The sequence below is a fragment of the Poeciliopsis prolifica genome, unplaced genomic scaffold (genome assembly GCF_027474105.1).
Source record: "Poeciliopsis prolifica strain line A6 unplaced genomic scaffold, Auburn_PproV2 SCAFFOLD068, whole genome shotgun sequence".
Classification (NCBI taxonomy): Eukaryota; Metazoa; Chordata; class Actinopteri; order Cyprinodontiformes; family Poeciliidae; genus Poeciliopsis; species Poeciliopsis prolifica.
In genome coordinates, this window is record NW_026562443.1 from 1,052,767 (window position 1) to 1,079,434 (window position 26,668).

General features: G+C 38.8%; 1 protein-coding gene across 1 annotated transcript; it reads left to right on the top strand.

Annotated features, from left to right (window-relative positions):
• On the top strand, positions 1-26,668 carry LOC129351607 (olfactomedin-like protein 2A). Its single transcript, XM_055020546.1, has 8 exons — positions 1-259; positions 10,919-11,182; positions 13,355-13,462; positions 13,537-13,713; positions 16,207-16,453; positions 20,371-20,664; positions 20,869-21,054; positions 23,628-26,668. Exons 1-8 carry the CDS (start codon positions 170-172, stop codon positions 24,230-24,232), a joined length of 1,971 nt encoding a protein of 656 aa, XP_054876521.1. The 5' UTR covers positions 1-169; the 3' UTR covers positions 24,233-26,668.

The window sequence follows — 26,668 nt, forward strand, 5'->3', positions numbered from 1 at the left end:
CGCTCGGATGAAGGCAGACCTCAGAGCGCGTCCCAGTGGCACGCAGAGATCCGCGCTGTGCGTTCCTGAAGCCCCTCACCTGCATGAAGCGGAGATGGAGTTCAGATAGACGCACCGCTCCAGCCCTGGGACTGATCGCTACGACTTCCGCTCTGGATTTCTGCACTTCATGTTTAGTCGCCCTGAGAAAATGTGGAGACTCACCAACTTGTTGGCCTGTCTGCTGGTGTTGTGTAAGGACGCGTCCTCACAGAACAAGGTAAGACGACGCTTTTATTTTAGAGCCAGTTTCTGATTGAATGTTTGCAATCAGAAACTGAAACAGAAACAGGCTTCTTCAATCCCTCACCTCAGTGTCAAAGTGACCGATCATCTCCGCACCTGTGCATGTTCTGCTTAAACCCAGCAGATGTTGTTTGTTTGTATCATTTGTGTTTTGAGAAACTCCCTCAGTGAGAGCTTTTGTGTCACAGAGATATGCATAATCGCACCTCCACTGTGCGCAGGCCCATTGCCAGCAGAGATGGCACTCTGTGGGGTTAGTGCAATATCAGGCTGGCCGTGTTTGTTCAGCTGCTGGACTGCAGTAACCCCTCACTCTCCCTCAACCTGATTCAGCTCCAAAAACACACAGCCAGAAGGGAGAAAACATGGATTGTATATTGCATGGAGTGGCTGCCAGCAGATGTCTGCTTTAGAACTAATCATGGAGGTTAAATTAGCTTCAGTGCAGTTCAGCAAAAAGTTTGATCTTCAGAAAGACAGGAGCTGGAGTCACAGCTGTAGTGCTGAGCAGTTTGAAGCCTGAGGTTTAAACTGCTTGTCATCAGCTTGTTTGTCCTTTTCCCCTGCTGCATAAAATGATTTTCCCACTTTGTTGTGGATAAACATGACTGCCTCTGGGTGAGCACTGGTCATTAATGTCTAAGCCGGGGATGGATGGAAACCTCCATGCGATGCACTCAGTTCACTGCGTCTGATCTAATGCCTGAAATCAGACAAGTGGAGACTGGAACCATGCTTAGTATGCCTGACCTATGGAAGTGGATGTGGACATTGTGCTTTGCAAAGGGAATTCAACACTGCCTTTAGTGCTAATATAAGCAATATAATAAACATCCCTAATGAGGCATGTGCCAAAATTTGCAGAGAATCTTAAAACCATTAATAATCCAGGATTTTGTCATCCTGAAATGCCTGTGTCATCCAATTCAACCTGGAAGGTGTTTTAAATATTCAAAATAAACCATTTTGAAAAGTTATGATGGAGCTAATCTGATTGGGTCCAGAAAAGCAAACATTAAAATCTCTCATTTAGAGGTTGTAATTATATGGGGTTATGGGGTGCATTTTTGACACAAAGTGTTTAGTAGAAAAAAACTAAACACCCTGAAAAAACGTCAGGCATGTTTTACAAACGTATTCATAACCTTTAAATTATTTTTTTAAGTATTGTCAAACAGCTTCAATATGTTTTGTTGTGATTTCATGGAAAAAATATAGCTAAAACGGAATGTAGCATATAATTGTGAAGTAGGAGGAAAAGTATGGTTTTAATTTTCTTCCACAAATATATTTCTGAAAAGTGGGACATTCAATGGCGTTCAGCCCCTCTTGGTCTGTCTTTGTAGAACCATCTTTTAATGCGATTGTAAATGCAAGTCTGTGGGATAAAGTATCTCCATCAGCTTTATACACATAAAGTCTGAATTTTTTACAATTGAATGATGTAAATCACTTTAGCTCTGATTTTATGGATGGAAAAATAGGAAGCTGTGTAGAACCTTCTATTCACATTATTTAGAAAACATGAAGAGTTTAGCCACTTTATAGGACTTATAGTTATAGTTATCTAGTGGCTACATGATTATCATTAGGTACATTTTCTTGATTTTAACTTAACCTAATAAAGACCCTCTGCACAGAACTGTAGCTGACCTTCACCGTATAGCTGTATAAGATTCTGAACATTCTGTTTACACCTAGAGTTCATGTGAACAAAAGCTCAAATGATAGAAAGCTCATGAAAAGAAAGCAAACTGTAAATAAAAATGGGCCTGATATAGGTTGAAAGACAAATCATTAATTTCGACAAGATACGGTCTCTCATTGACCCATTCACAAAGGATATACTGACCAACAACCATTCAGCGTGTAAGATCACATAAGACTCTTCTGGCATCATTTCACATCTGTATTAGTGGGAAACACCACACACACGTCAGTATTTGTGTGTATATGTGTTAAGCTCGAGGCCTGGGGTCCAAATCCAGCCCACCATGGGTTTTAGGTTTTTAGGTCAAGCTATTATTACTAATCTCTTCATTATTCATCTTTTCATTATTTTAAAAAGGTGGGACTATTACTAAACAAAATGTTAAATCTAAACTACTTAAAACGAGTTTTTAAAGTACTAACTCTCATTTATAAGTTTGTACCTGTTTTGGAGGGGCTTGTTGGTGAACACCTGACTGGTGAGTCAATAGGTGGCAGTAATGTACCCTGTAGTAGTTAGCCAACACAAAGAAAAAGAAGAAGACTGGCCCAATACATGTTTGTTCTGACTGTGTTGGCTGCATGGGTCACCTGCTGATCAAGTTGGTTCTGTAGAAATACAATGGCTCCTGGTGCTGTAGCTGTGGATTTAAGCTAGTACTGTTTCTTTTTCTTGTTGCCTTATTTGATTCGGTGGAGCCCTCAAGGGTTCGTTTCATTTGCATTTCCTTGCAAAATTGTAGAAAATTTGTTCTGAATCCTTTGTCCAAATGGACATTTGGGATCTTGTTGGTGAATCATGAATGTTTCTCTCCCCCAATGTCAGATCTTCACCCAGCCAGCTTGTAAAGTGTTACTGAGGGGAAAGTTGTTATAGAATAACTGACGACCTGCCAGAAGCTGAGTCTCATTTTTGGCCTCATAGACTCAGAAACTCCCTCCTATTAATTGTTTTGTATTAATGTTTAAAGTCTTCAACATGGTGAAGGCTTTACTGAACTGTTTAAATTGTTACTATTGCATGAAAAAATAACTTGATTGTGACTATAATTTCCATTGAGTAATTCTAAAAAAACATGAGTTTTAATTACTGGTAAACCTGAGTTATGGTTGACTCAATTACAGTTTTGAAACCTTGAGTTTTTTAGTAATGGATTATTTTGGACACAGGGTTTTATAGAAATGGAGCTTGATGTGTTTGTTTGTTTTGTTTTTTTCTAAAAACTAGACCATCTCAGGGCAATCACTTACCATGCACAGCTTTAGTGATGACTACTAATTTGGGTTTACAGTGTAGGCTATAGAGGGCCACATAAATATAACCTTCAAGATAACACCTGTTTTATTAAATATTGTTTTATCAATCAAATCAATGCATTTTTATTTGTATATGGTCAAATTACATCTATCAGAAAAGATCTTTAATGTTATTTAACTTTATACTTTGTAATCATCAAATGCAGAGAACACTATTTATTAATATTTCAACAGTTTAATGGGTAGTTTTATCAATACAATCTGCCACAAACAGCCCTTTGAGGACATTGGTGATCTTGATACGACCCAAAATGAAAATGCGTTGACACTCCTGAGTTAAAGTCTATGGACTGTGGTGCAATTGGTAGCACTTCACTTGCAACAAGAAGGTCCTGTGTTCGATTCTCTGCATGGAGTTTGCATGTTCTCCCCGTGCATGTGTGTGTTCTCTCTGGGTACTCTGGCTTCCTCCCACAGTCCAGAAAAAAGACTGCCTGGTTGACTGGTCTCTCGAAATTTTGCTTGTGTGTGCGTGCATGACTGTTTGTGCCGTCTGTCTCTGTGTTGCCATGTGACGGACTGATGACCTGTCCAGGGTGACCCCACCTCTTGCCCTTTGACTAGCACCCCTTGCAATCTCACAATCCCACTGATGATTACGTGTGGATGGATGGATTTAAAGCAATTCTACAAGGGAATAAGTGAAAAAGCTCATCAGAAGCTGAACTTGTAAAGATAACAGAACCCACATTAGCTAAAATTAGCTAGTGTAGCTAATTTTAGCTACATTAGCTAAAATTACGTAGCTAATCTATAACTTCAAGAAAATTTGAGAAAGATTAGCATTTACTCAACACTATAATCTATACTTTATTAGCTGAGTTCTTGCAGCAGCACCCTCTCCTGTTTACATGACCAATACCAAGAGCTGCATTGACCCAGTCCAAAGTGCAGGGAAACATGGACCTTTAGCCCATTTGTTATTAAGATGGCTGCCACTGTATATCTCCATAAAATATAATAACAGCCATGTGTGAACACACACAGTGTCTCATTTCCCTCATGCTTACAATTTGTCTGTGATGCACATTCTTTTGGGTTTTGGTTGATGTTGTTTGTGTCTTGAAGCTTAAACACTGTGAACCATTCTGACATCAACAGTATGATGAACACATCCCGGAGGTTAAAGGTGAACATCTGTGATTGATTGATTATCTGTTACGGCTGCACATTTCCACTGGTTTTCCTTATTAGTGTGTTATTTTAGCAAATGCCATCACTGTTTGTTTTAGCAAACTCTGCTAAAACACCGCATCTCATAATTTCGGTTTTCTGAAATTATGAGATGTGTTGGAGGTTTAGATGTTTGAAAATGACTGAACATAATGCTAAGAACATTTTTGCTAATCCACCCTCTCGTTACTTATGTAGCATAGCTATGAAAAGTAGGTAATGAGCCCTGGATGATCTGATCCAATAACTGGTTTGTCTGCATTACTTTAGGGATCTTCATAATTGTGGGGTGTTACACAGGTCGAAAAGAAGTTACTCTGTCTGAAATCTAAATCTACATGTGCTAGCCAGATAATACTCCAAACTACCACTATGTAAGTGTGGAGGCCAAAAAAATGTCCTCCAGAACAAACAAATAGGTCAGGGCTTTGTTCCTACAATAGACCGGTCTAAACACAAAAACCTCTAGCTTGTCTGAATTTAGAAAAAGAAATTTAAAAGTTGTATTGTATAAACCATGTCTACATAAATACTCATCAGTGGTCCGAAGTCATAGCAGGTTTAACAGAGTCTGTCCACAGACACCAACTTTTGTTTCATTTTATTGACTAGACTGATGATATTAAAACACAGTTTACAGGAATAAAAATACAAACACCAAAGCATGTCTAAATAAACAGCATGCCTCCATTGTGGTCATTTACGTTACATCAGAATGTATAAGGGGTGCTTCCAAACCATGGGAAAGAATATTTAACAGTGACGTGAGTCTTTTGTGGATGTGAAAATCAAAGAAGCATGGTTAACATGTTGATCTGAACATGTTAACCACAAACAGGTTAACATGTTCAGGGGCTATTTCTAGTCATGTTTTCTTCTTCCTTTAATGTCCACAGCAAAAACTAACAAAATTATATATTCAATAGCAAAACTGTTCAGAAATAATAGTACCAACACCAAGGCATTTCTAAATGAACAGCATGCCTCCATTGCTTTGGTTCATAACCAAATGGACATGTATAATTTTTGTTTTGCTTCACTATTATCCTCTCCCTTGTCTAGTGTCTATTTAATCAACTTCCAATTTCAGGTGGTTAGTTTGGAAATCCGTAGCTGTCTTCAGTTTGTTGCATTTCTTTTTCATTTGTCCGTTTTTATGTTTTTTCTGACCAATCTGTTCATAAGATAAAGGTTATATTTGCAAACTTTGCAAATTTTTTTGACCAAGTTTCTCTTTTCCACTGAGAAAACATGTGTGTCGCACAGGTCGAAAGGAAGTCTACTCGAGAAAACAGTCTACTCGAGAAAAAGCACCTGACAAACTGAAGTTCATGGGTTGAGATAACTGTGGAGCTTTACCCAAAGCACTTTATAGATGTGCACCACTGGGACAGATAGAATCATACCAACGTCTCAGAAAACTAAATTACTCAATAGGTTGCTTGATGTGTTCATTTGGTGGTTTAAATGAAGCATTGTGTTTCCACTTTAGGAGTGGATTATAGCGTGTGTATCCGTAGCAGCAGAAAGCTGCACAGCTTTGTGCCAGATCCAATAAACATCTTTTTGAAGACATCATCTGGGATAAAGGCATTGGCAGCATAAGTCATTCCTTTCATAATTGAGGTCACCAAACACACATTATTAATTAGGGTACTGTCCCTTTTTTGCTTATGATAGGATTATGACAGTGTGTGGATTTTATGAAGGAGTCATGCTGACTGATTTGTGTATCTCTGAATTGCATAAGATTTTCATGTTTAAAACAGACCCATAGTTTGGTTTAAAGGTTTATGCCAAAATCTTCAATGTGTAATTCTGTGGTGCTCATAGTAATTATTCTGTTAGCTGTAATAGAAAGATGTCATATTGTAACATCCAGTGAGAGTGGTAGAAAGTTAACTGGTCAGACAAAGTTTCTGATTTTAGTTTCCGAACACAAGTCAAACTGAAAATGATGTCATTTGGAAGTCGTCTGTTAATAAACAAAATTATGCATGTTGAGGCTGATTATTAGCTGATCAATCAGCTGATTAGTCTTATTAACATTTTTCATTTTAGCTGTTTTACCTTTTCATCAAACTCATCACTGCATTATGACATCTGTGTCCTAGAGTCAAAGACACTGTTACAGGAGCTCACCTCAAAAACTCTGAACTGTCCCTTTAAGTTGAACCTTGACAAATCTTTAGGCCGCTTCATGTCAGAGCGAGGTCATTATATTGTAGAGCCGTTCTGCTTCAGACTATCTGGAGACATAAACAGACTCTGCTGGAATGTAGATATTTGCTTTCAAAAGCAATAACGGCTTGATAAACTTTGTCTTTGGCTATTTAACAGCATGGTGCTAATTCCAGTTGTTTAGTTTGGCTTTTTTTTTTTTTTATTTACCATGAGCATTAACACTTTTACTAAAGTGCTAGAGTTGAGTACTGGTTACTATGCTCTCAAAAACGCTTTCAATTTGTCCCATCTGGATTTGATATAGAACCGGCTTTGCTCTTTGTCATGATTGTGCAGTCAAACTGTTGCTCTATTGATGGACAGAGGGTACGTGTCCCATGTTCACAGGGTACGTGAACATGGCTGCTGATACAAGAGGCTGCATCTTACAGAAACTCCTGTCATGCAGTGTGTTTTGAACAATTCTGGGTTTCACCTTGTAGCTTGTCAGGGCGTGTTAGCTGTGAAACATTTCTGCAGCTGATCTAATATGGCTCTCTGCAGCATGCTTGCTCTACTCCTCTCACTGTGCAGATTGAGCTGTGTGCTTTTTGACCTAAAACTTGACTGCACTTTAGAGGTCAAGGCTCAAAGCATGCGTTAAATACTCTGCATCCTTAATTATTGCCTATCTTAACTGTGTTGCCCGTTCTCATGCTGGTAGGTCAGCCTGGCATGAGATCTAGGATAATTAGATATGCTTACTGGTACATGTGACTTGACAGAATGAGGAACTAGCTGGTCAGAAGGATCATTTTGATTCATTCTGATAACCTGCTGCTGTCTCCTAGAAAAGCCAACAATTTAAAGGCTGTAAAGTCAAACTTGCTGGAAAATAAAAGCTGCGCTGTGTCTAAGCAGGGCAGAATGAAGCCACAGCGTCATGCAGATCCAGCGTATTTTCTTGCGGTTGTTGCATTTATTAACCTGCTGCTTTTTGCTCAACGTGTGTCAGGATCTGCTCAGCCCCCATCAAAGAACGTCTGCACTAACAGAGGGGTGAACACACACTTCACCCTCTCTGCATCTTCCCCATCAGTTGGCCCACATTCCTTCACTAATGAGACCTCCCCACCCCCCACACCTCTTTTATGACTCATGCCTCTGTTTTTACTAACTTTTCTAACCAAAAAAATCCTAAAAGCTTGAAAAAGATTGAAAATCTGGAACCTGATCAGTTCTTAACCGCCCTGACATTCCCACATCCGACAGCCTCCCTGCCTCTCATTAGCTGTAATATATGCCTTCTTGTCCTTGACTATAATAGTCTGTATTTACTTTCCACAATGGTGGGAGGATTGTCGTGCCATTAACACTTTATGACACGCTTCCTGTTTCTCAGCTTCATTTATCAGAAATAGACAATACTATAATTGTAGGGGCTCTAAGGGAATCTGCTATTTTCTCAGTCAAATTGTCCAATAAAGGTTTCCTTTCAGTTTCCAAAACAACTAATCTTGTATTGTTGGGTGACATGAACTTAAAGCTTTATCATTAAACTTTGTAGTACTATTGTGATAATAATAAAAGTGATGCTATTTATTACTTTTTTAGATAACTGTATTCCTGTGCTTCATTAAACAGCAGCCCCACCAACACAAAAAACATCCCCAAACATCGCTTCTTTAGGACAGCAGCAAAAGAAGTGAGCATTTTATTATATGTGACTAAAATGGCCACAATAAATGCATTCAGTCATATTTTCTAATTAAGAAGGTGTTAAAGTGTATTTATTGACACACCTTTGTTGAGCAACCTGTGGAGAAAAGTTTTTAAAAATCTCCACAGTATGAACAGCTGACAGGGTTGGAAACCATCATTAGTTGGACTTTGTTATGACAACATTAAATCAAAATCTTATTTAGACATGAGGCTTAGCTTTGGCTGTATGCTTGGGGTCATTATCCATCTGTACTGTGAAGCGCCGTCCAATCAACTTTGCAGCATTTGGCTGAATCTGGGCTGACAGTATATCCCGGTACACTTCAGAATTCATCCGGCTACTCTTGTCTGCTGTTATGTCATCAATAACACAAGTCACCCAGTGCCATTGAAAGCCATGCATGCCCATGCCATCACGTTGCCTCCACCATGTTTTACAGAGGATGTGGTGTGCCTTGGATCATGTGCCGTTCCCTTTCTTCTCCAAACTTTTTTCTTCCCATCATTCTGGTACAGGTTGATCTTTGTCTCATCTGTCCATAGAATACTTTTCCAGAACTGGGCTGGCTTCTTGAGGTGATTTTGGGCAAATTTAACTCTGGCCTGTCTATTTTTGGAATTGATGAATGGTTTGCATCTACATGTGAACCCTTTGTATTTGCTTTCATGGAGTCTTCTCTTTACTGTTGACTTAGAGACAGATACACCTACTTCTCTGAGAGTGTTCTGGACCTCAGTTGATGTTGTGAACGGGTTCTTCTTCACCAAAGAAAGTATGCGGCGATCATCCACCACCGTTGTCTTCCGTGGACGCCCAGGCCTTTTTGAGTTCCCAAGCTCACCAGTCAATTCCTTTTTCCTCAGAATGTACCAGACTGTTGATTTTGCTACTCCAAGCATGTCTGCTATCTCTCTGATGGATTTTTTCCTTTTTTTCAGCCTCAGGATGTTCTGCTTCACCTCAATTGAGAGCTCCTTTGACCGCATGTTGTCTGGTCACAGCAACAGCTTCCAAATGCAAAACCACACACCTGGAAACAACCCCAGACCTTTTAACTACTTACTTGATTACAGGTTAACGAGGGAAAGGCCTTTTGAGTTACTTGCAGCCTTTAGAGTCCATTGTCCAATTACTTTTGGTCCCTTGAAAAAGAGGAGGCTCTGCATTACAGAGCTATGATTCCTAAACCCTTTCTCCGATTTGGATGTGGAACTCTCATATTGCAGCTGGGAGTGTGCACTTTCAGCCCATACTATATATAAATTGTATTTCTGAACATATTTTTGTCAACAGCTAAAATAACAAAACCTGTGTCACTGTCCAAATATTTCTGGCCCTAACTGTAAGAACATAATGTTTTTCTGACATATTTGTTGAAACTATCACTTTTTCTGTCATGTCTAGATGAGTCATCAAATAGTGAGTAAATATGTCTTAACGCAGTGGATGCAGTGGACTTCACTTCGTCCTGATATCAGGATCACGTTGCCACTCCAAACTCTCTTAAGGTTCAGATCAGAACACATTAAAGTCAAAGCTGGAAGGTCTGCAAAGTTATTCAGGATAGTTTTAGATCAGTTGGAGAATTTTTCAGCAAAACTATCCCAGATGACCAACCCAGCATCAGCATTTTTTATACTTTACAATAAATCTGTCTGGCTGAAATCTTGTGTGAGTGTGATCTTCACTTTATATAAGGCAGTGTGCCCGACATAGGAAATGTGTGGAATGCCCTGTTCAGACTGCCATGCCTTGACTCCTGTTTTTTAGGTGAATCAAGGACTCTGTCAGCAACCATGGCAGGCAAAGGCCAGCTGTTGAGGTGCTGACTGAATAATGTATTTCTCAGAGGATTTCGTCTGAGTCACACCAGCTTACATTCAAAAGAAAGGAAGCATGAGTTTATTTTTCAGAATGACTTTCCTTCCTCTGTTTCAGACGACTGGAAAAGGCACCTCAGGAAGGAACAGAACGCTTTAATTTATACCCTCAGTAAACAGAACTATTTAAACTGTGAGGAGACTTTTCCACACCACGATTAAATGGTGAAGATAAGTAAAATCCAAATTGATAGTTTGGATTTTCTGATCTCTCAAAATCGATTACCTTAACTTTGAGAGATCAGTGACTTAACTTTGAGAGATCATGTGCCATGAGATCAACTTCACATGCTTACATGTGAAGTTGATCTTTTCCACCAATGCGATCTAAACATCAGCCACTGCCCTCTTCTGCTCTGCAGTGAGAGAGATTTGACTGACAGGCCAGCCCACCAGGTCATATCTGTACGTCTCAGATATTGTGTGACTACTTGACAATAGTCAATCCACTGTTACCAACTCAGCAACTACTGTATTGCCAACATTTCACACAAAGAATTGGTATTGGCAGGTTAGGCTTTTTAAAGAACAGTCACCAGCAATCAGCCAGAAAACTGGAAAAATAAGCAAAGACAAAAAAAAATACACACAAAAATAAAAACATTTCCACATTATATTTTAGGGTACATCCCTAAAATAATATGCTGCTTGACATTGTGTCTTTCAGATCTTTGGGGACACCGAGCCTGTCAGGATGACATCAGAGGGCTCAGACTGCCGCTGTAAGTGCATCATGCGTCCTCTAAGTAAGGACGCCTGCCAGCGGCTGCGCAGCGGCAGCGTGCGCGTGGAGGACTTCTACACAGTAGAGACGGTCAGCTCGGGATCGGACTGTAAGTGCTCCTGCACGGCTCCGCCATCCTCACTCAACCCATGTGAGAACGAGTGGAAGATGGAGAAGCTGAAGAAACAGGCCCCAGAGTTATTAAAGGTGAGGACGGCGGAGTCCGGCTGGACAGTGAATCAATATCAAAGGATATCGCAGTAGACACATGATCAATAAACATAGATAATACATCTGATGAAATATTCAATAATTTAATTGAACTCTGATCGAGAACTGCTCAGCATTCTGGGTGATGTAGGTAGAGGAAAGGTACTGATTAACCCACTCAACCCCTAACAGCATCAACTAACTCACTCACTCATTGGTTACCTCACAACAGCCTATTGAGTAATGTGCACAGCAACAGTTTCAGGTTTCAGTATCAGATATTTAAAACAAAAAAAATCTATCAATAATTTTTAATACGAACCAATATGAAAGACTTACATCAGGATACATTTTTCAGTCACATTGTCCAGCCCTGCACATGATGCACTTCTATTTGCTTTTCTCACACTCACCAAGTTGACCTGATAATGAATTGTTTCTTGTGTTCTTTTTAAGTCTGTCCCAATGGCAGCTAATCAACTAATAACACAATAAATTCATGTGAGTGTGATCATTTCCATTCTGATGATTGATATTTTTTGAAGGGAGATTTTGGCTTAATAAATCGATTTTATTTTGAATCTGTGCTGTTTTTTGTTTTTTTTCCTTTTCATTTATTGTTTTCAGTTGTCGTGTTTTATTTGGGGTATTTAAAATGTCTTCCTTGTCCAGTGCTTGGTGTTCCTTTCAAAATTAAAGTTTATTGGTCTTTGAGGGAGCAAACTTGCATTATTATGCCATTTTCAGTTTATTACTTGAAAATGGTCTCAAGACAACCATATTATCATTTTCTTATCAAGACATGCCTCTTCATATGAAGATGTGTTAAACTGATCTTCATATTATGGATCATACTCTTTAGCCATATTTTTTTGTGCAGTATTATGATCTCTAATTATTATCGCTGCATTGAAAAGTATGTTAATCTGTCAACATGGCTCATTTTTCAAAATGTTCTTTTATAGGTTGTGTTTTTCTGATTGTCCTTTTTATGAGGTGCAGCTGCTTAGTTGCACAAAGCAAATCAACCAGTTTAGGTATCTGGACCTGGTGAAGACAACTTGGAGGAGTTCAAACTGAGAATGCTGAGCTAAGGAGATTCAAGTGACCATGAAAGAAGGAAATTGATTGTGTGAGATGGATCCTCATCTTAGTATTCCAGAGGATTTACAAAGGATGTAAAGAAAGAGGAGGTCCACATGTGTGGACAAAATGCTTTGTTAAAGGGGCAGCATGGTGATATCCAGGCATATATTAACTTTTTATAGCACAATCTGGTGACTATGTTACCTTCAGTTATTCTAAAATGCTATGGATATTGACACATTTAACAAGCTACAGGTGGGACGTCATTTTATTTTCTAAATTTTTTTGTTGGACTTTTAAAGCTTGAGAGGATGGAGATTGTTATTGCTTCACTTTTTCATAAACGGTTGAAAATCTGTGCTTTAAAAGAAAAACGAGTATCTAGAGGAAGATAGTCAAGGTTCATAAATTACTTGTTGGACACAGAGCAATAATGTCTCCACACACAGAGGAATGTTTAGTGTAATGTCTTGTATCACTTTGTTTCACTATCAACAGGTTATCCAGCCAAGGTCAAGGGAAAGTATTTGCTGGAAGACGAAACAAGGAAGGATAGAGTTGGGAAAAGTTAAGAAAAAGCAAAAAAAGCAATTTACTGTAGGATGCTTGGTCAATGCAAATAAAATCCCACAAATGAGAAAGTATGAAGATTTAATCTGGAGATATTGTGGTGATACCCTCTGACCCATTTCACCTGTTTTTTCTGTAAATTACATTAGTCCAAGAATTCTATTGAAAGGTTTTATCAGTTCAATTTGTTCTGATCAGTGAAAAAAGAGCACAAAGAGAAGAAATGTGAAAGGTGGCAGGTCATTTTTACAGAACTGGAAGGAATGTGATTGTTTTCTGTTGCTACTGAAATAATCTTTCCAGACAAAAAATTAAATTAAGGCAGATGGACAGACGACAAGCATCAACATAGAAAAACCATCTTTTGCTCTTGTGCTGCAGGTTTTCTCGATATGTTCATTAATATGAATTTAGGCATCAAATGAAGACTTCCAGCACATAGAGCTGCCAGGCCTGGCGTTAGCTGGTGGTAAATGATGATGGGTCTTCTGTTTTTCTGGTTTGAATGTGCAGCTCCAGTCTATGGTGGACCTCCTGGAGGGAACCCTGTACAGTATGGATCTACTGAAGGTCCACTCCTATATCAACAAGGTGGTCTCTCAGATGAACACCCTCGAAGAGGTTGGGAATTAGACACTCACACACCGTGCAGGATTATGTTATTGCATGCCCATTCACTGAATGTTGTCTTACAGACCATCAAAACAAACCTTACGCGAGAGAATGAATATGTACGGGACAGCATGACGAGCCTGACCAACCAGTTTAAAAAATATGAGAACTACTCCAACATCATGATGAGCATCAAGAAGGAGATCTCCTCTCTCAGCCTGCAGCTACTGCAGAAAGACGCGTCTGAGAGCAAAGCACAGGTTAGTGACACAGGAAGGTGACTGAACGTGTCTAAATATTAGGTGATAATTCAAAAACAATGAAATGTCCATTATTAGTTCTGACACTTGGACACATTTGTTAGTGCATGCCAGACATTCTCCCAAATTCTGCTAATTCTGTTTTTATTATTCTGAATTCCATTTTTTAAATTGTAGTCAAATTTATTGACTCCAAAAAGCACAGAATTATGTTGTGAATGAAAACATTATAAGAAGTCAATAACCAGAGGTACATATTTAATTTGTTTTCTTTTTCACAAACAGAAAAGACTCAACATTGGCTTTAGAAGGAGTCAAGAAGAGTTTCCCCTCATTTCTTTTATGAACTCAAACTTTATGAGCTAAACTATAGATCTCATTTTGAAGCTGACAGAAAATTTCCCTTTTAAAATGCTTTAGAATTTAACAAAACACAAAAAAAAGTTAACTAAAAAGTAAAAGTTTCTGCTCACTTCTCTGGTGATCAGGATTTGGAAGATGGAAAAATAATCACCTCCAACTTTCATTTCTCTCATTTACTTATATGTTCAACAGTTGGCAGACGTGACTGGCTGAAGTTAGTTTCTTCTCTTCTGTGACTCTTAATAATTGTGATTTCTTTGCACCTCCAGTCAACCAGGTGCCAACAAAACTTACAGAAAAGTTTACTTGTATTTCACAAAACTTTCTGGCTTGGATCCTTGCTCTAAGCTTTGAGTTATGTATTTATTTTTTTGGGAGGAGTTTTTTCCATGGCTGACCGGGTCATTCCGTGTGTGTGGAGGGGAGAGCCGAGCCCGGGCCAACCAAGTAACAGCAACAGATATCACTGGATATCCTTCTCTTCTCACTGATATCAGCAAATTCAGTGAAATTCCACATTTTACCATGGATTCTATTTTGTTCATTGAATTCCACATTTCCACACGTTTTCTACACTGAAATCTAACCAGAGTAAAAACACAAGCGTCAGACTGCATTGTAAAATCCATTTCTGTCATCAGACATTTAGTTCTTTCACATCATTTTTTGACATTTAAGTCCTTTAACACATTCCAGAAATTTGGGATAAAGTCATTTTTGTGCTTTTCAAACATGAGGCAGTACTGCACCCTAAACCTAGATTTGGTACTAAAGTAGTTCCCCTGAGACATGTGAAGCTTTAGGAGTGCACTGTACAAACTTACCGTAAAATACAGGCAGCTGTGGTTACCCAAATTTTACCATATAAAAACATTCAAATCCATACTTACACAATAAAATTCAGTGGTTGAATTATTTTATTCAGTAAAATAATTCAGTATTTTACTGAATTATTTTCAGTAAAGTACTGAAAATACAAGTTTTAGGTCATACATTGGTATGAATATTTGATAGTTAGAGGGAACAGATCCGCTCCCCCTCCTCCTCACAATGGACCTGGTGTCTGAACAACATGGAGGCAGAGAAACTGAGAAGCATTATTCTCAGATTCTCAGCCCAAGAAAGAGGTCATAAAACTCATACATCCTCTTTAGTCATCTTAGTTGGTCTTAGAGGCCTTGTACTATGTCAGAAGCACAAACAGGCCTTCTGACACATATATATATATATATATATATAAACCTCAAAAAGGGCACTAGGGACATCAAGGATCAACGGGTAGGGGCTCAAGCCCCCGTTGACCCCCATTCTGCACGTGCCTGAGAGACTCTGATGTAAGGACTGCTTTGCATTAACACAAACTAGAACCAAACATGTTGACTTGTCTACTTGCAATTTCGGCATAACTGAAATTGCAAGTAGACAATTTCAATTATTTGCGAGACTGTGAGGAAATAAAAGGCGGCTTCACATGACCAATTAGCTGGAAGTCATGGCCTTGTTTAGCAGTTCCACAGCAAATGTGATGAAATTATAGCCAAGAAAACATCATAGTTAATAGAGAAAAATTAACAAACTGAAAAATATAGTCCACAAAGATTATAAAGATATTCAACACCTGGACAGAATATGAATGTAAAAGCTCGTAGACTCTCAAAGTATACAAAATAGTGGATTTTGCATGATATGAAAACACACAGCAAGCTTTTTATTTTAGGTCAGTTGAGTTTTTCAATTAATTTAATTTGGTAAAAGCCAGAATAATCAAATGCAGTGATTTATGCCAAAGAAGCCCTAAACAAGTACTGAGTGCACAGAAATTAGTAGGAAATTTAGGTTTAAAATTAGGGTTCAAAATGTAATGAGTAATATTGTAATTTTCTAAGACGGTTCATTCTCTGTGTGTAAAGAACCTATCTGAGTTCACTTTTCTGAAGTACGTAACAAAAAATATTATTTTTCAAATATTCACATTTGTTTCAGCTTTACCTGTAATAGTTTTGTAAATCATGAACAAATACATTTTATGGTATTTTTATAGAAGTTTACACCTTAAAAATACACCACAAAATATACCCTTCCATAGAAAGCACTTTAGCCTCTGTTTCCAACCGTCTGATGTCTTCACAGGACACTCATGATGAGAAAGTCAAGCCTCCAGGAAAGGTAGCAAACAAAAAGATTCCTGCTGCCAAAACGCCTCCAAAAGCACCTAAAGAAAAACCAGTCAAGCCCAAGAAAGAGGTCGTAAAGCCTGGGAAGCCCTCTAAGCCCGACCCGACCCCAAAATTGAAGGTGGTTGGCCAGCAGCCTGGCGTGGTGAGGAGCATCACATACTACAAGGCCTCTAAGACCAACCAAGATGACCAAAGAGGAGGTACGAGTTTTAAGTTTGATCTAAACTATCTGTATACTCTATAGTCAACATTCATGAAGAGCAAGTCAATGTGAGGTAAATATGATCAACAATGTGCAGTGAGTGTGGCCGTCTGGGTCTGATCCACTGTGGTTGTTGAAAACGATCCATTAGTCTCTGAGCCCACATGACTCTGAATCAGATAGCAACAGGGCAGTAGGGTCACTATTTACTGGGACAGCAGGAGTGTTCCCAGAACAGCCTTTAAATAACTGCAGGACAGGGCTCTCATTGTTTTCCTCACTTTTTAAAATTTGAAGTGAAAGGAATGATTATAGAAAACGACGCTGTACCGCTCATTATCTGCTGGCCTCAGGGTTTCTATTAGCAGGAAATCAAAGCTTTTCTACATCATCAATGGAGATGGAAGCCATTGAGGACAGTCTGAATGCAGAGCTGTCATGTTCATGACGAGCCTCAGCTCTGCTCCTCTTAGTGAGGCAGAAGAACCCTCACATCGAAGTGAAACCATTTCCTGAATCCTCTTCAGGCCTGTAGAGGGGTGATTAGGGCTGCTGCGTTTTCACTGCATAGAGCTGTCAGAACCTATGTTCTGCCATGTATGTGAATGTGACAGAGCCCAACCACCCGTGTCAAACATTTGCACCTGTTGCTTCTGCTGAGACAGGATGCAGTGACCCTTAAATCAGCAAGAAAATGCAGTTATAAATCCAGTCTTTCATCACATAAAAATCCCATTTCAAATACTGGGAAGAGAGTGACTCCATTTTAAAAGGAAGGAGAAGGGTCGCCTGTCCTGTGTCCTTGTCTGTCCAAATTAACACAATAATGCATGTAATTAATTTGAACATGTTAAAGCATTAATATTACAAAATGTAGATTAACCAAAAGCCTCTCTCCTGTGGATGATTGTGTGGTTCACGGCTGTTATCAGCTCGACAGACGGTGAGAGACAAACGAGAGTTCTCTGTGACTGCAGACAGAAACAAAAGTTGAACATTTTTAACTTTTTATTCATTTGCTCTCTAATTGTGGCGGTTGCTCAGCTGGATGAGAACAAGGGACAGTCGTCTCATCGCACAAGATCCATAGGTAATGAATGGAGTGGGACGTTTCTAAACTAACATTTGAAACAAAATGACTTCCTTCAGCCTTCATGAATATAAAAGCATGAAAAACTGAGAAGTGTCTATAGCCAAAGCTGTAGACACAAATCTTGTTCCAGGAAATTCTCTCTTCACTTTTAATGTCTGTCAATACAGAACAGTTGTTTTCATGTCAGACTGCAGCTTTTCATGGAATACAAATATAAGCAATATTACAGAAAGAAAGGAATAGAAAAACCCAGATCAATACTGACCCAAATCATTTTGACCCAGCCTGATTTTTGAGTCTGGTTCAGGTCTAAACTCTGATCTCCATTCAACTCACTGGGATACTACCTACTGGCTGGACCTGCGTTGAATTAGGCCAGTCATTTTAAATGATAAAATGATAAAATCACTTACTTTATGCAAAAAAGGAAAATTGCCATTTTGTAAAAATCAGTATTCGCTTTGACATTGAAGGTTTTTTTTTTTTTTTTTTTGTAAAATGACTAATTTTATTGATCCTGATTGATTTGTAAAACTAATAAAAGGGTAAAAAAAACATTTAAGGGGTGAATATCTTTTAATAAGCCCTGTGCATGTTGACCTGATATAATGCAGGCCTGACATATCACATCCCAAACAACCTCCAACATCTGATCAAAATGAAAAACCTTTATTTCTTCTCTATTTAGTGACTCTCATTTGAAGTGGGTGTTCTCACAACACATCATGCAGTTTCAGAGACAATATAACTGCATTATTGCTCTTCATCTTCAATGTGTTTATAATAAATACAATACTTCTTTCTACTTTTACAATTTAATATTGTCATGCAACTAGAATGTTGGACATGTGGTATAAATTGTGCAAAAAAAATGACTCAATTATAAATGCTTACAGTACCTCATTATAACATCAAGCTTCATTTAAGAGTGTTTGATCTATTCTAACACAGCATGTTTTTTATGTCCCTTGTGTGTGCTTTATTGAGCACAGATATCTGTCCCATCAATCAACAATTAAATGATGTTATCTGTTATATAACCTCAACCTGCTGCTGAGGACACTGCTTTCACTGGACATGTTGGTAGTTTGTGCAACATGTCCAGGTGAATCGGCCGTCAGACCTCAATACAGTTCAGACAGATCAGCTTTGACAAGGGCCATAAAATATGTTTATATCTGCTGTAGCCCTGATGCCTCTAATTTCTGGAACAATCCAAACTTCTATGAAGGACCTCCTGACCTGAAGGACCTCCAAGAAGCTTAATTGTGTGAAATCTTTCCAGAAGAAGCAGCTTCTTTTCGCTGTTCTCAGGTCCATGTGGTGTCAGCATGCGTGTCAGGAAGACTTTTCCCACACATCTGTCAGCCAGCTTGGAATGCAGCAGTTTCAGGACCAGTGGAAGGTTGCCCTACGATCAGACAGTCAACCTTTTAGCAGGAGACATTGCAATTGAGACCATAGTCGACTGATAAAACATTTAAACTGTTCTTCCATGAGAACTTCTCAGTTCTCAAAGCTTTTCGTAAAATTCATCCTAAACCTCAGTTGACATTTAGACAGTCAAAGGCTTTTTTCTACTGTATTTCAACTCTTTTCTTGTTTCCAACCAAATTTTGTTGCCCTTTTTGCTTGGTGAGAGTTGCTTTTTAATGTTGACAAACAGTAATAATGCTGTATTTATAACCTGATATTCTTCATGCCAAGCTCCAGTTGTTTCCCATCTGGCTCTTCTGTTCCACAACTCCTGCTCTTTTCTTCAACAAACTAACTACAAGTCTCTCTCTTTTTTTCATTTTTATTTTGTCATTTCTGACCTGCGATTTATCCAATTACTTATTGACTATCGTTTTGTTTTGAGATATTTCATGTTTTGCATATGAACATTTCCAAATGCGTACGGTGAAAAGATATTCACCACTTTATAGATTGTTACTATATCTAAAAGGTCGGTCTTCAATTTCTTGTTTTAGAAAAAATTCCATATATCAAATATCTTTCTGTGGTGCAGCGGCCCTGAGATAAACATACTTTTCAGTTGCACGCTTGGTAATTAAGAGGCAGAAATTGACTGACAGGCTTCTTAAGGATGGTGCCACTACTGATAAGCTGGACATCAGTCTAACCAATCCCCAACATGTGTGGCCGATTTTTTTCTGGCCTATTCTTGAAACTGATATTTCTTTTTCTTCCTCCACTTATATGATACAAATAACACAATGATAACAAGTGTTAAAAGTCTCATTTTAAACAAAATGGAAACATTTCTTAACTAAACAAGGAAAACATATTAACAATGGATAACAAACAACGTAGAACATTTAACACTGCTGTTCCACCGCTCACAGTGAGACTAAGACTGTCAAAGATACAGCTAAATATGTATTAAAATTAAAATGTTAAAATTTACACTGGTTGTTGTCGGCACTCAGACTTACAACATGACCAGTTGCTGTATGAGGTAATTTGATCTCAAGGCATAGCTGCTGCGCGAGCAAACAAATGCACGCATCGGCCCATGTTCATTTCTTGAACACCACGGTGTTCAAGAAATGAACACAAATATTGACACAAAATGTTGGCAGCTGACGTCTCAATTGACATCTGCTGAGAGGGAATAAATACGCTTCAGTACACTCACAAATGTTAACATTTTTATTTGACATATTTTTGATAATAAAGCAAACACCCTTGATGCTTTGGTCATAATGGCTTAATGATGCAATAATTGCTCATGAGGTTAGAAGAAAAATGCAGTGTTTATCCTCCAGGTATTGCCTCTCTTATTCTGATTCCCCTTATCATCTGCTCCGTCATCTCAGACCACTCTGTGAAAACACACCCGGCCCATCATCTAACAGAAAGTGAGCCTGAGGATGGAGGGACTGAAACTATCCTAGAGCCTGTTGAGGGAACTGTGGCTGAGACCTTTGACCCCACTACAGCTCCCACTGCCACCACCACCACTACCACCACCACCACCACAACGTCCACCACCTCAGAGCCCACTACTACCACTACCCAAAGCACCCCACGGTTAGAAAGACCAGCTCCTACTATTGTGCTGGTGCTGGACAACTCCAACAACAACAGTCGGCCCAGCCTCCACAGAGAAGGTATATGTTGAACTCTGTGCTGTGATAAGATCAGTATTTTGCTGCATGCTGTCACGACAGTGAGGCCTCCCAACTGAGCAGCAGAATATCGTGCAGTCTTGAGCTGCCAAGACATGTAGGAGCATGGAATCAATTTAAGCTCATGTTAATGCGAATCATTCTCTCCCAGACATGCAGGTTGAATTTTCTGCTTGTTACTTCCAGGGAAGATTCTCAACTGTGAAGGAACTCTGGCATCCATTGAGCAACCAGAGAAACAACACAGCTATGGGCGCAATGAGGGAGCCTGGATGAAGGATCCTTTGGCTAAGGACTCCAAGATCTACGTGACTAATTACTACTATGGCAACAACCTGGTGGAGTTCCGTAACCTGGATAACTTCAAACAAGGTAAACACCATTCTGCTGTTTTTGAGATAATGCATAGTTATATATAGTCTACAAGATATAGTTCATCCCTGTGTTTGGACTTCAAGCTTTGTTTTAGTTTTATTCCAGACATTTGAGTTTGTGGGAATATTTAAAGTTGAGGCATTTCAGTGGCTGATATCACTACGTTCTATCAGTTCATTTCCAAAGTTATGTATTTGTAAAATGGTTATTTTTGCACAATTTACCACATGTGGACTATGAACCACAGCATTATTGACCAAGAAGGAAGGCATAACATGCATAAAGAGTAGACCAATGACTACTCTTGCATATTTTGCATGTTTTGTCATCCAACCACCACACTGAAGGGTTTTTAAGGAATGGCCAGCTTAAGATCATTTCAAAGTGTTTTATCTAGATTTAAGTCTAGACTTTCACCAGGGCATTGCAAAATATTTTTAAAGAGTTTTTGAGTGGTGGATTTGTTGGTGTGATTTCCCTGACATGCAGGTTATACAATGTCCTGCTGTATAACTCAGGTCAAGAATGGATGGATGTAAGTTTTCCTTCAGTATCTTTTGCTAAAATTCATGGTCCATCAGTGACAACAAGCCTTGCCATTTCAAGACATGGAACAGGACCAAGAACGTTGCATTACATCCACCATGTTTGACTGCTGATATGAAGATCTTTTTCATCAAGTCCTTGATGCCAGACCTAATGGGACACACACATTCCAAACACTTTTATCTTTACTTTCTACACTGTATTTTTCCAAAGCTTCGGTTTAGAAAAAAACATGTAGTATTTGCTGTAAATTCTGTTTGACTTAATGAAAGTTTGAACAGACACCAATATGCAAATGATGAGTACATAGATGAGAAAGTTTACCCTTCCTATGTCTGAATGAACCGTAGACTTGTAACATGCTTTCTGGGAGCGTGGAGAAGATCTGCACATGTTGGACTTGACTTGTTGATTTAGATATGTTTAGACATTGGGTTTACTAAATGCACTTACATGCGAGGCATCCTGTGGTGTGGTGAGCTCACGGCTGTGCGCGGATGACTAGGTATCTCTGTGAGTAGCGGTGCTTCCTGCTGTTCCTTGACATGTGCTTTGGCCTTTCTTTTTGAACTAAATCCAGCAGAAGAGGATTAAGAGAGCCGGTTGGCCTCAGGGGTAGGACCAGAGAGAGTGGGGTTAAGAGTGGGGGTTGAGGGGTTCTGCTGCACATTGTTTTTGTTCTTCACAGGCTTCAGTTTATCTACATCGGACTTCCTGAGATTGGAGAGTTAGAATGGGAACTAGGATGTGATTAGAAAGTGACACCTATAGTACAAAGTGTGTTAGTTCAGGGGGGAAATCCTACATAAACAGTATCACTGTTACGCTAAGCCTGTGCACATACAGTCTGGTACTGTGAAAAAAAATCAGCTTAGCAAGGGAAGCTTCATGTTTGCAACTCACAGTAAGTAAAGCATAATGCATCTCTTACCCAGTATTGTCTGTGTGGCTGTTATTTCCTTTGTAGTAATGAACAACTGACCAAACTGTCTGTTTTTTGCATGACTGGCTTTAAGCTTGTAGAAATTGTATTTTATGTTATTTTTCTCAGTTTCCATGGTTGAGATCAAAACTTTTCTATGTTTTCCAAACACACTTTTTTTTTTACTGATTCAGGTGTTAACAAGTTACAACACTTCTCAAATATATTGTGGAGTTAAATTGTCTTTGAACTTTGATGCACCATAAATAGGCCTGATTTGTTCAGCTTCAGTCAAACAGAGGGAATAAATTCACACAGTCAGATTTTATTTTTCTTGGCAGATGCGACTCCCTACAGAAAATGATGGAAGCCAAGCAACAGCCATAAAGAGTGGCCTTTAATTTGATGGCTCCGTTTATGGGAGCCTGCATGGATAAAATAACAACTCTATCAACATCTCTGTCTTCTGTCTTTTATCTAAATTAAACATAAATGTGTTAACTTGTTGGGGCACATCAGTGCCTTTACCTGAAGAGACCCTTTATGTCTAGAAGCAGAACCAGAGGGAGACGCCTCTTTTCTCAATAAGCCATCAGAATTTATGAAGTAGCTGCAGAGGTTAAATGAACTTTAGAGCAATTCTGTTAGTTAGACGTTCAATAAAGTATCTATGAAGATCTCTACTTACCAGCTATTTGAAGGCAGTCTTTTTATTTTATCTAAGTGGGCATGTGCAGATGTTTGACTGGTAGTATGCATTTTTGTTAGCAGATGAGACTTTTGGATCAAGTGTTCATAGCTGAGTGCAGGCCATGCAGTCTCAGGAGGTGCATTAGGATAAGGGAGGGAGCATGCCTGGGGCTGGGAAGATGACTAAAGAGCGGATAAGAAATATTCTCTCAGGAGGACAAAGAACAGCCTGATTTTTCTTGGATCACAGTATCCCAGTCATGGGATAACATAAACATTGACATTGTTGGTTGTCATGCAGGCAGATTGCATCAGTGATGATACGATGTTAAAACAGAATGTGTTCATTGGCAAATGAAACTTCATTGTAATGAAGGAGCAAAAGCTAATCCTGACCTGTCATGTATTCTAGGGCGTTGGAGTAATCTTTACAAACTGCCCTATAACTGGATCGGGACCGGCCATGTGGTTTATAATGGAGCGTTCTACTACAACAGGGCCTTCACGAAGAACATCATTAAGTATGATCTGAGGATGCGATATATGGCAGCGTGGACTCTGCTGCACGATGTCGTCTATGAGGACACCAACCGCTGGAAGTGGAGGGGACATTCGGATATTGACTTTGCAGTCGATGAAAGTGGTCTGTGGGTAATCTACCCATCTCTGGACTATGACTACAGCCAGCAAGAGCTGATTGTGATTAGCAAACTGGATCCCGGAGACCTGTCCCTGAAAAAGGAAACAACCTACCGAACAGGCCTGAAGCGGAACTCTTATGGAAACTGCTTCATCATCTGCGGTGTCCTGTACGCTGTCGATGTGTACAACCAGAAAGAAGCAGAGGTGAACTATGCTTATGACACCCACACAAATACGGAGGCAATCCCTCGTTTGTCATTTACCAATGAGTACTCCTTCACCACCCAGATCGACTACAACCCAAAGGATAAGCTTCTGTATGCATGGGACAATGGCAATCAGGTCACATATCAGGTGAATTTCATTGAGGAATGAGCACAGGTATTTTTTGTCCAGGCTTGCCAGGATGACCACCAGTTAGAGGATGCTCAGTATTTATCTGTAAGAACTCATGTAGAACCTATCATTGGACGTAGATCTGTTTTTGGGCCTCAGTCAGGCTTTACAACCTTCCCCGATATCATCTAAAGCATGTTGTTATACAATTTTCCAATCCTTACATTTTTTTTGCACAGCCTTAGATAATAAATTATAATAACAAATTGAAAACAATATTATTTTCCTGGTTTATTACCAATCATCTGACTACTGAATACAAACTGGGGCAGAAAATGTCTTTCTAAGAATATATTTGATCAGTTTTTCTATTTTGTTGTCAAAAAAACCCTAAAAAGAAACTCACAACAACCAAAGTCAAAGTCCTTGTTTGGATGAACAAACTTTGTGTAGAAAAGCCGATTCTGATTCTAGCTGAATGTTCATTCTTTATCAAACATGTCAAGATATATATATACACAACAATGTTCCCTCATTGGTGTATCTTTTCTTTACATTATGCATTGAACAGAAATGTAATCATTTGGTGTTGAGGACATGCATAAAAAGGCAGAGCCTTTTCATTTACCTTGTTTTTTCAGTTTACACCATATACTTTCAGTTTGTTTGAAATCCAGGCTATGTCTGGGCAGGTGACTGAGCTCATCTGCCTTTCCTGAATAAAAGTTTGAACGCTCTTTGCTTGGTGTAAAGATGCATTATTATTCTGACAAATCCTGATTTTATTATTAAGCTTTCTTTGGATTGATGGAATAAGAAATGTTAGGAAGGTGCGTGCCGCACAGTAAACCTGGCTGGAAATGTGGTTATGTGAAACCAATAGATACCAGCAACACTGTACTTTGGATTTTATATGTGGTCATAATCATTCATATTTTGAGTCAAATGGTGATCAGAAACAACATGAAGAGCTGATCTGTTCCTGAATCACCTGGATTTTGATTTAAGTCTTTTTACTGAATCAGGAATCAGGAGTCTGAGCTCTCCATTAACCCATTTCATATCAGAGCTCACGCTCACTGCTGCTGTCGTAGATGCACAAGCAGAATTAATGAAATCACTGAATGGCGGCAGACTCTCTTCAAACACGACAGACTTAGAGGATTCTGTCTGGAGTTGGCAGACAGTGTTTTGTGGAAATCACTAATGTGTTGATGTAGTTCAACATTTTTCTTACTCTAAATCTCTGACTGCATGCATTGGAAAAGGCCAAACAACCAGCAGTCAAATGGCACCAGGAGCAGAGGAGGAATATTAACATTATTCCTAATATTAATATTATTGACTGTTTAGAACTAAATAAAAACTTTATTGATTTGCCTTTTACTTTTCTTCTTCAACCCATCATACAATCATCCTCTCAGGCCACAACTGCTTTTTTGGCAACAAAACTGATTCAAGTGACTTCAGAAAACTGGATCAATTTAAACAACTGGAGTCCATAAATGGAACCAAGGGTATTATCTAGCATAACACATAAAGTTAATGATAATGAAATTACATATTAATAAGCAGCTATCTCTGAACATTAGTAAAATGATGCTCAGTCAAACAACTCTTCAAGCAACCACCAGGAGAACTGATTCCATACTTTTGCTTTTGTCATTTACCTAAGATATCAGACTTTGCAATAGCTTTCAGATGCTTTCTGGAGTGTTTTTGTTTTAATAATTCTTGAAAAATGTTTTCTCTTTTTGGCATTTTGATATCACTTCAGCCTGTTTGAGCAGACAGGCTTCTGAGAAAGGTTCCCAAAGCCTGAGTATCAGTCATGTCGTCATTTTCCCATCCTGTGACCAAACATTTGTTCAGGAATCTGTTTTATTATCATCCATGCATCCAGTTTCTTCACCAGAGAAATGTCGAGAAGTCCTGATTAAACTGAATGAAAAAATGTACACTTTACGTTTGTATTTGTTCACAATATGATTTGATATAATGAATCTGTTATTGTTTCTTCATAAAAAGATCCAGTTTTTAACCATGCCAATAACCTTTTCATAGCCATTGTATATATTGTAAATGAGCATTGAAACGTTTGCACTTCAAACCGAGATCATCATGTTCTCACAAAAGTACAATTAGCCAGGTTATTTTGTTTCAGATTTACAAGTTTTACCACCCATGATGTAATGCTTACACAAATCTAGAATGCTTTTGTTGGTGGAAGGGGGGGATTTCCTGCAAAAATGATTCATAACCATAATGTTTTTTTTTTTAAGCTTATTACTGAAACTCATGTCAGAATCAATAAAGTCATGTGTTTAAGTCTACACGTAGAAACAGAAACATAATATTGTGTTGAAACAAGTTGAGCATGTGCTTGTGTTATGAAATAAAATGTTCACTCTAAAGTCGGGTTGTGAGCTTTGTACATTAATCTGCCGTGACCAATAAATGCCACAGGATAACAGC

Bases quoted from the DNA above. Each gene is read 5' to 3' on its own strand.
- LOC129351607 (XM_055020546.1), top strand. From the start codon at position 170: ATGTTTAGTCGCCCTGAGAAAATGTGGAGACTCACCAACTTGTTGGCC. The intron at 260-10,918 runs GTAAGACGACGC...TGTGTCTTTCAG, and splicing joins ACGCGTCCTCACAGAACAAG to ATCTTTGGGGACACCGAGCC. The intron at 13,714-16,206 runs GTTAGTGACACA...ATGTCTTCACAG, and splicing joins CGTCTGAGAGCAAAGCACAG to GACACTCATGATGAGAAAGT.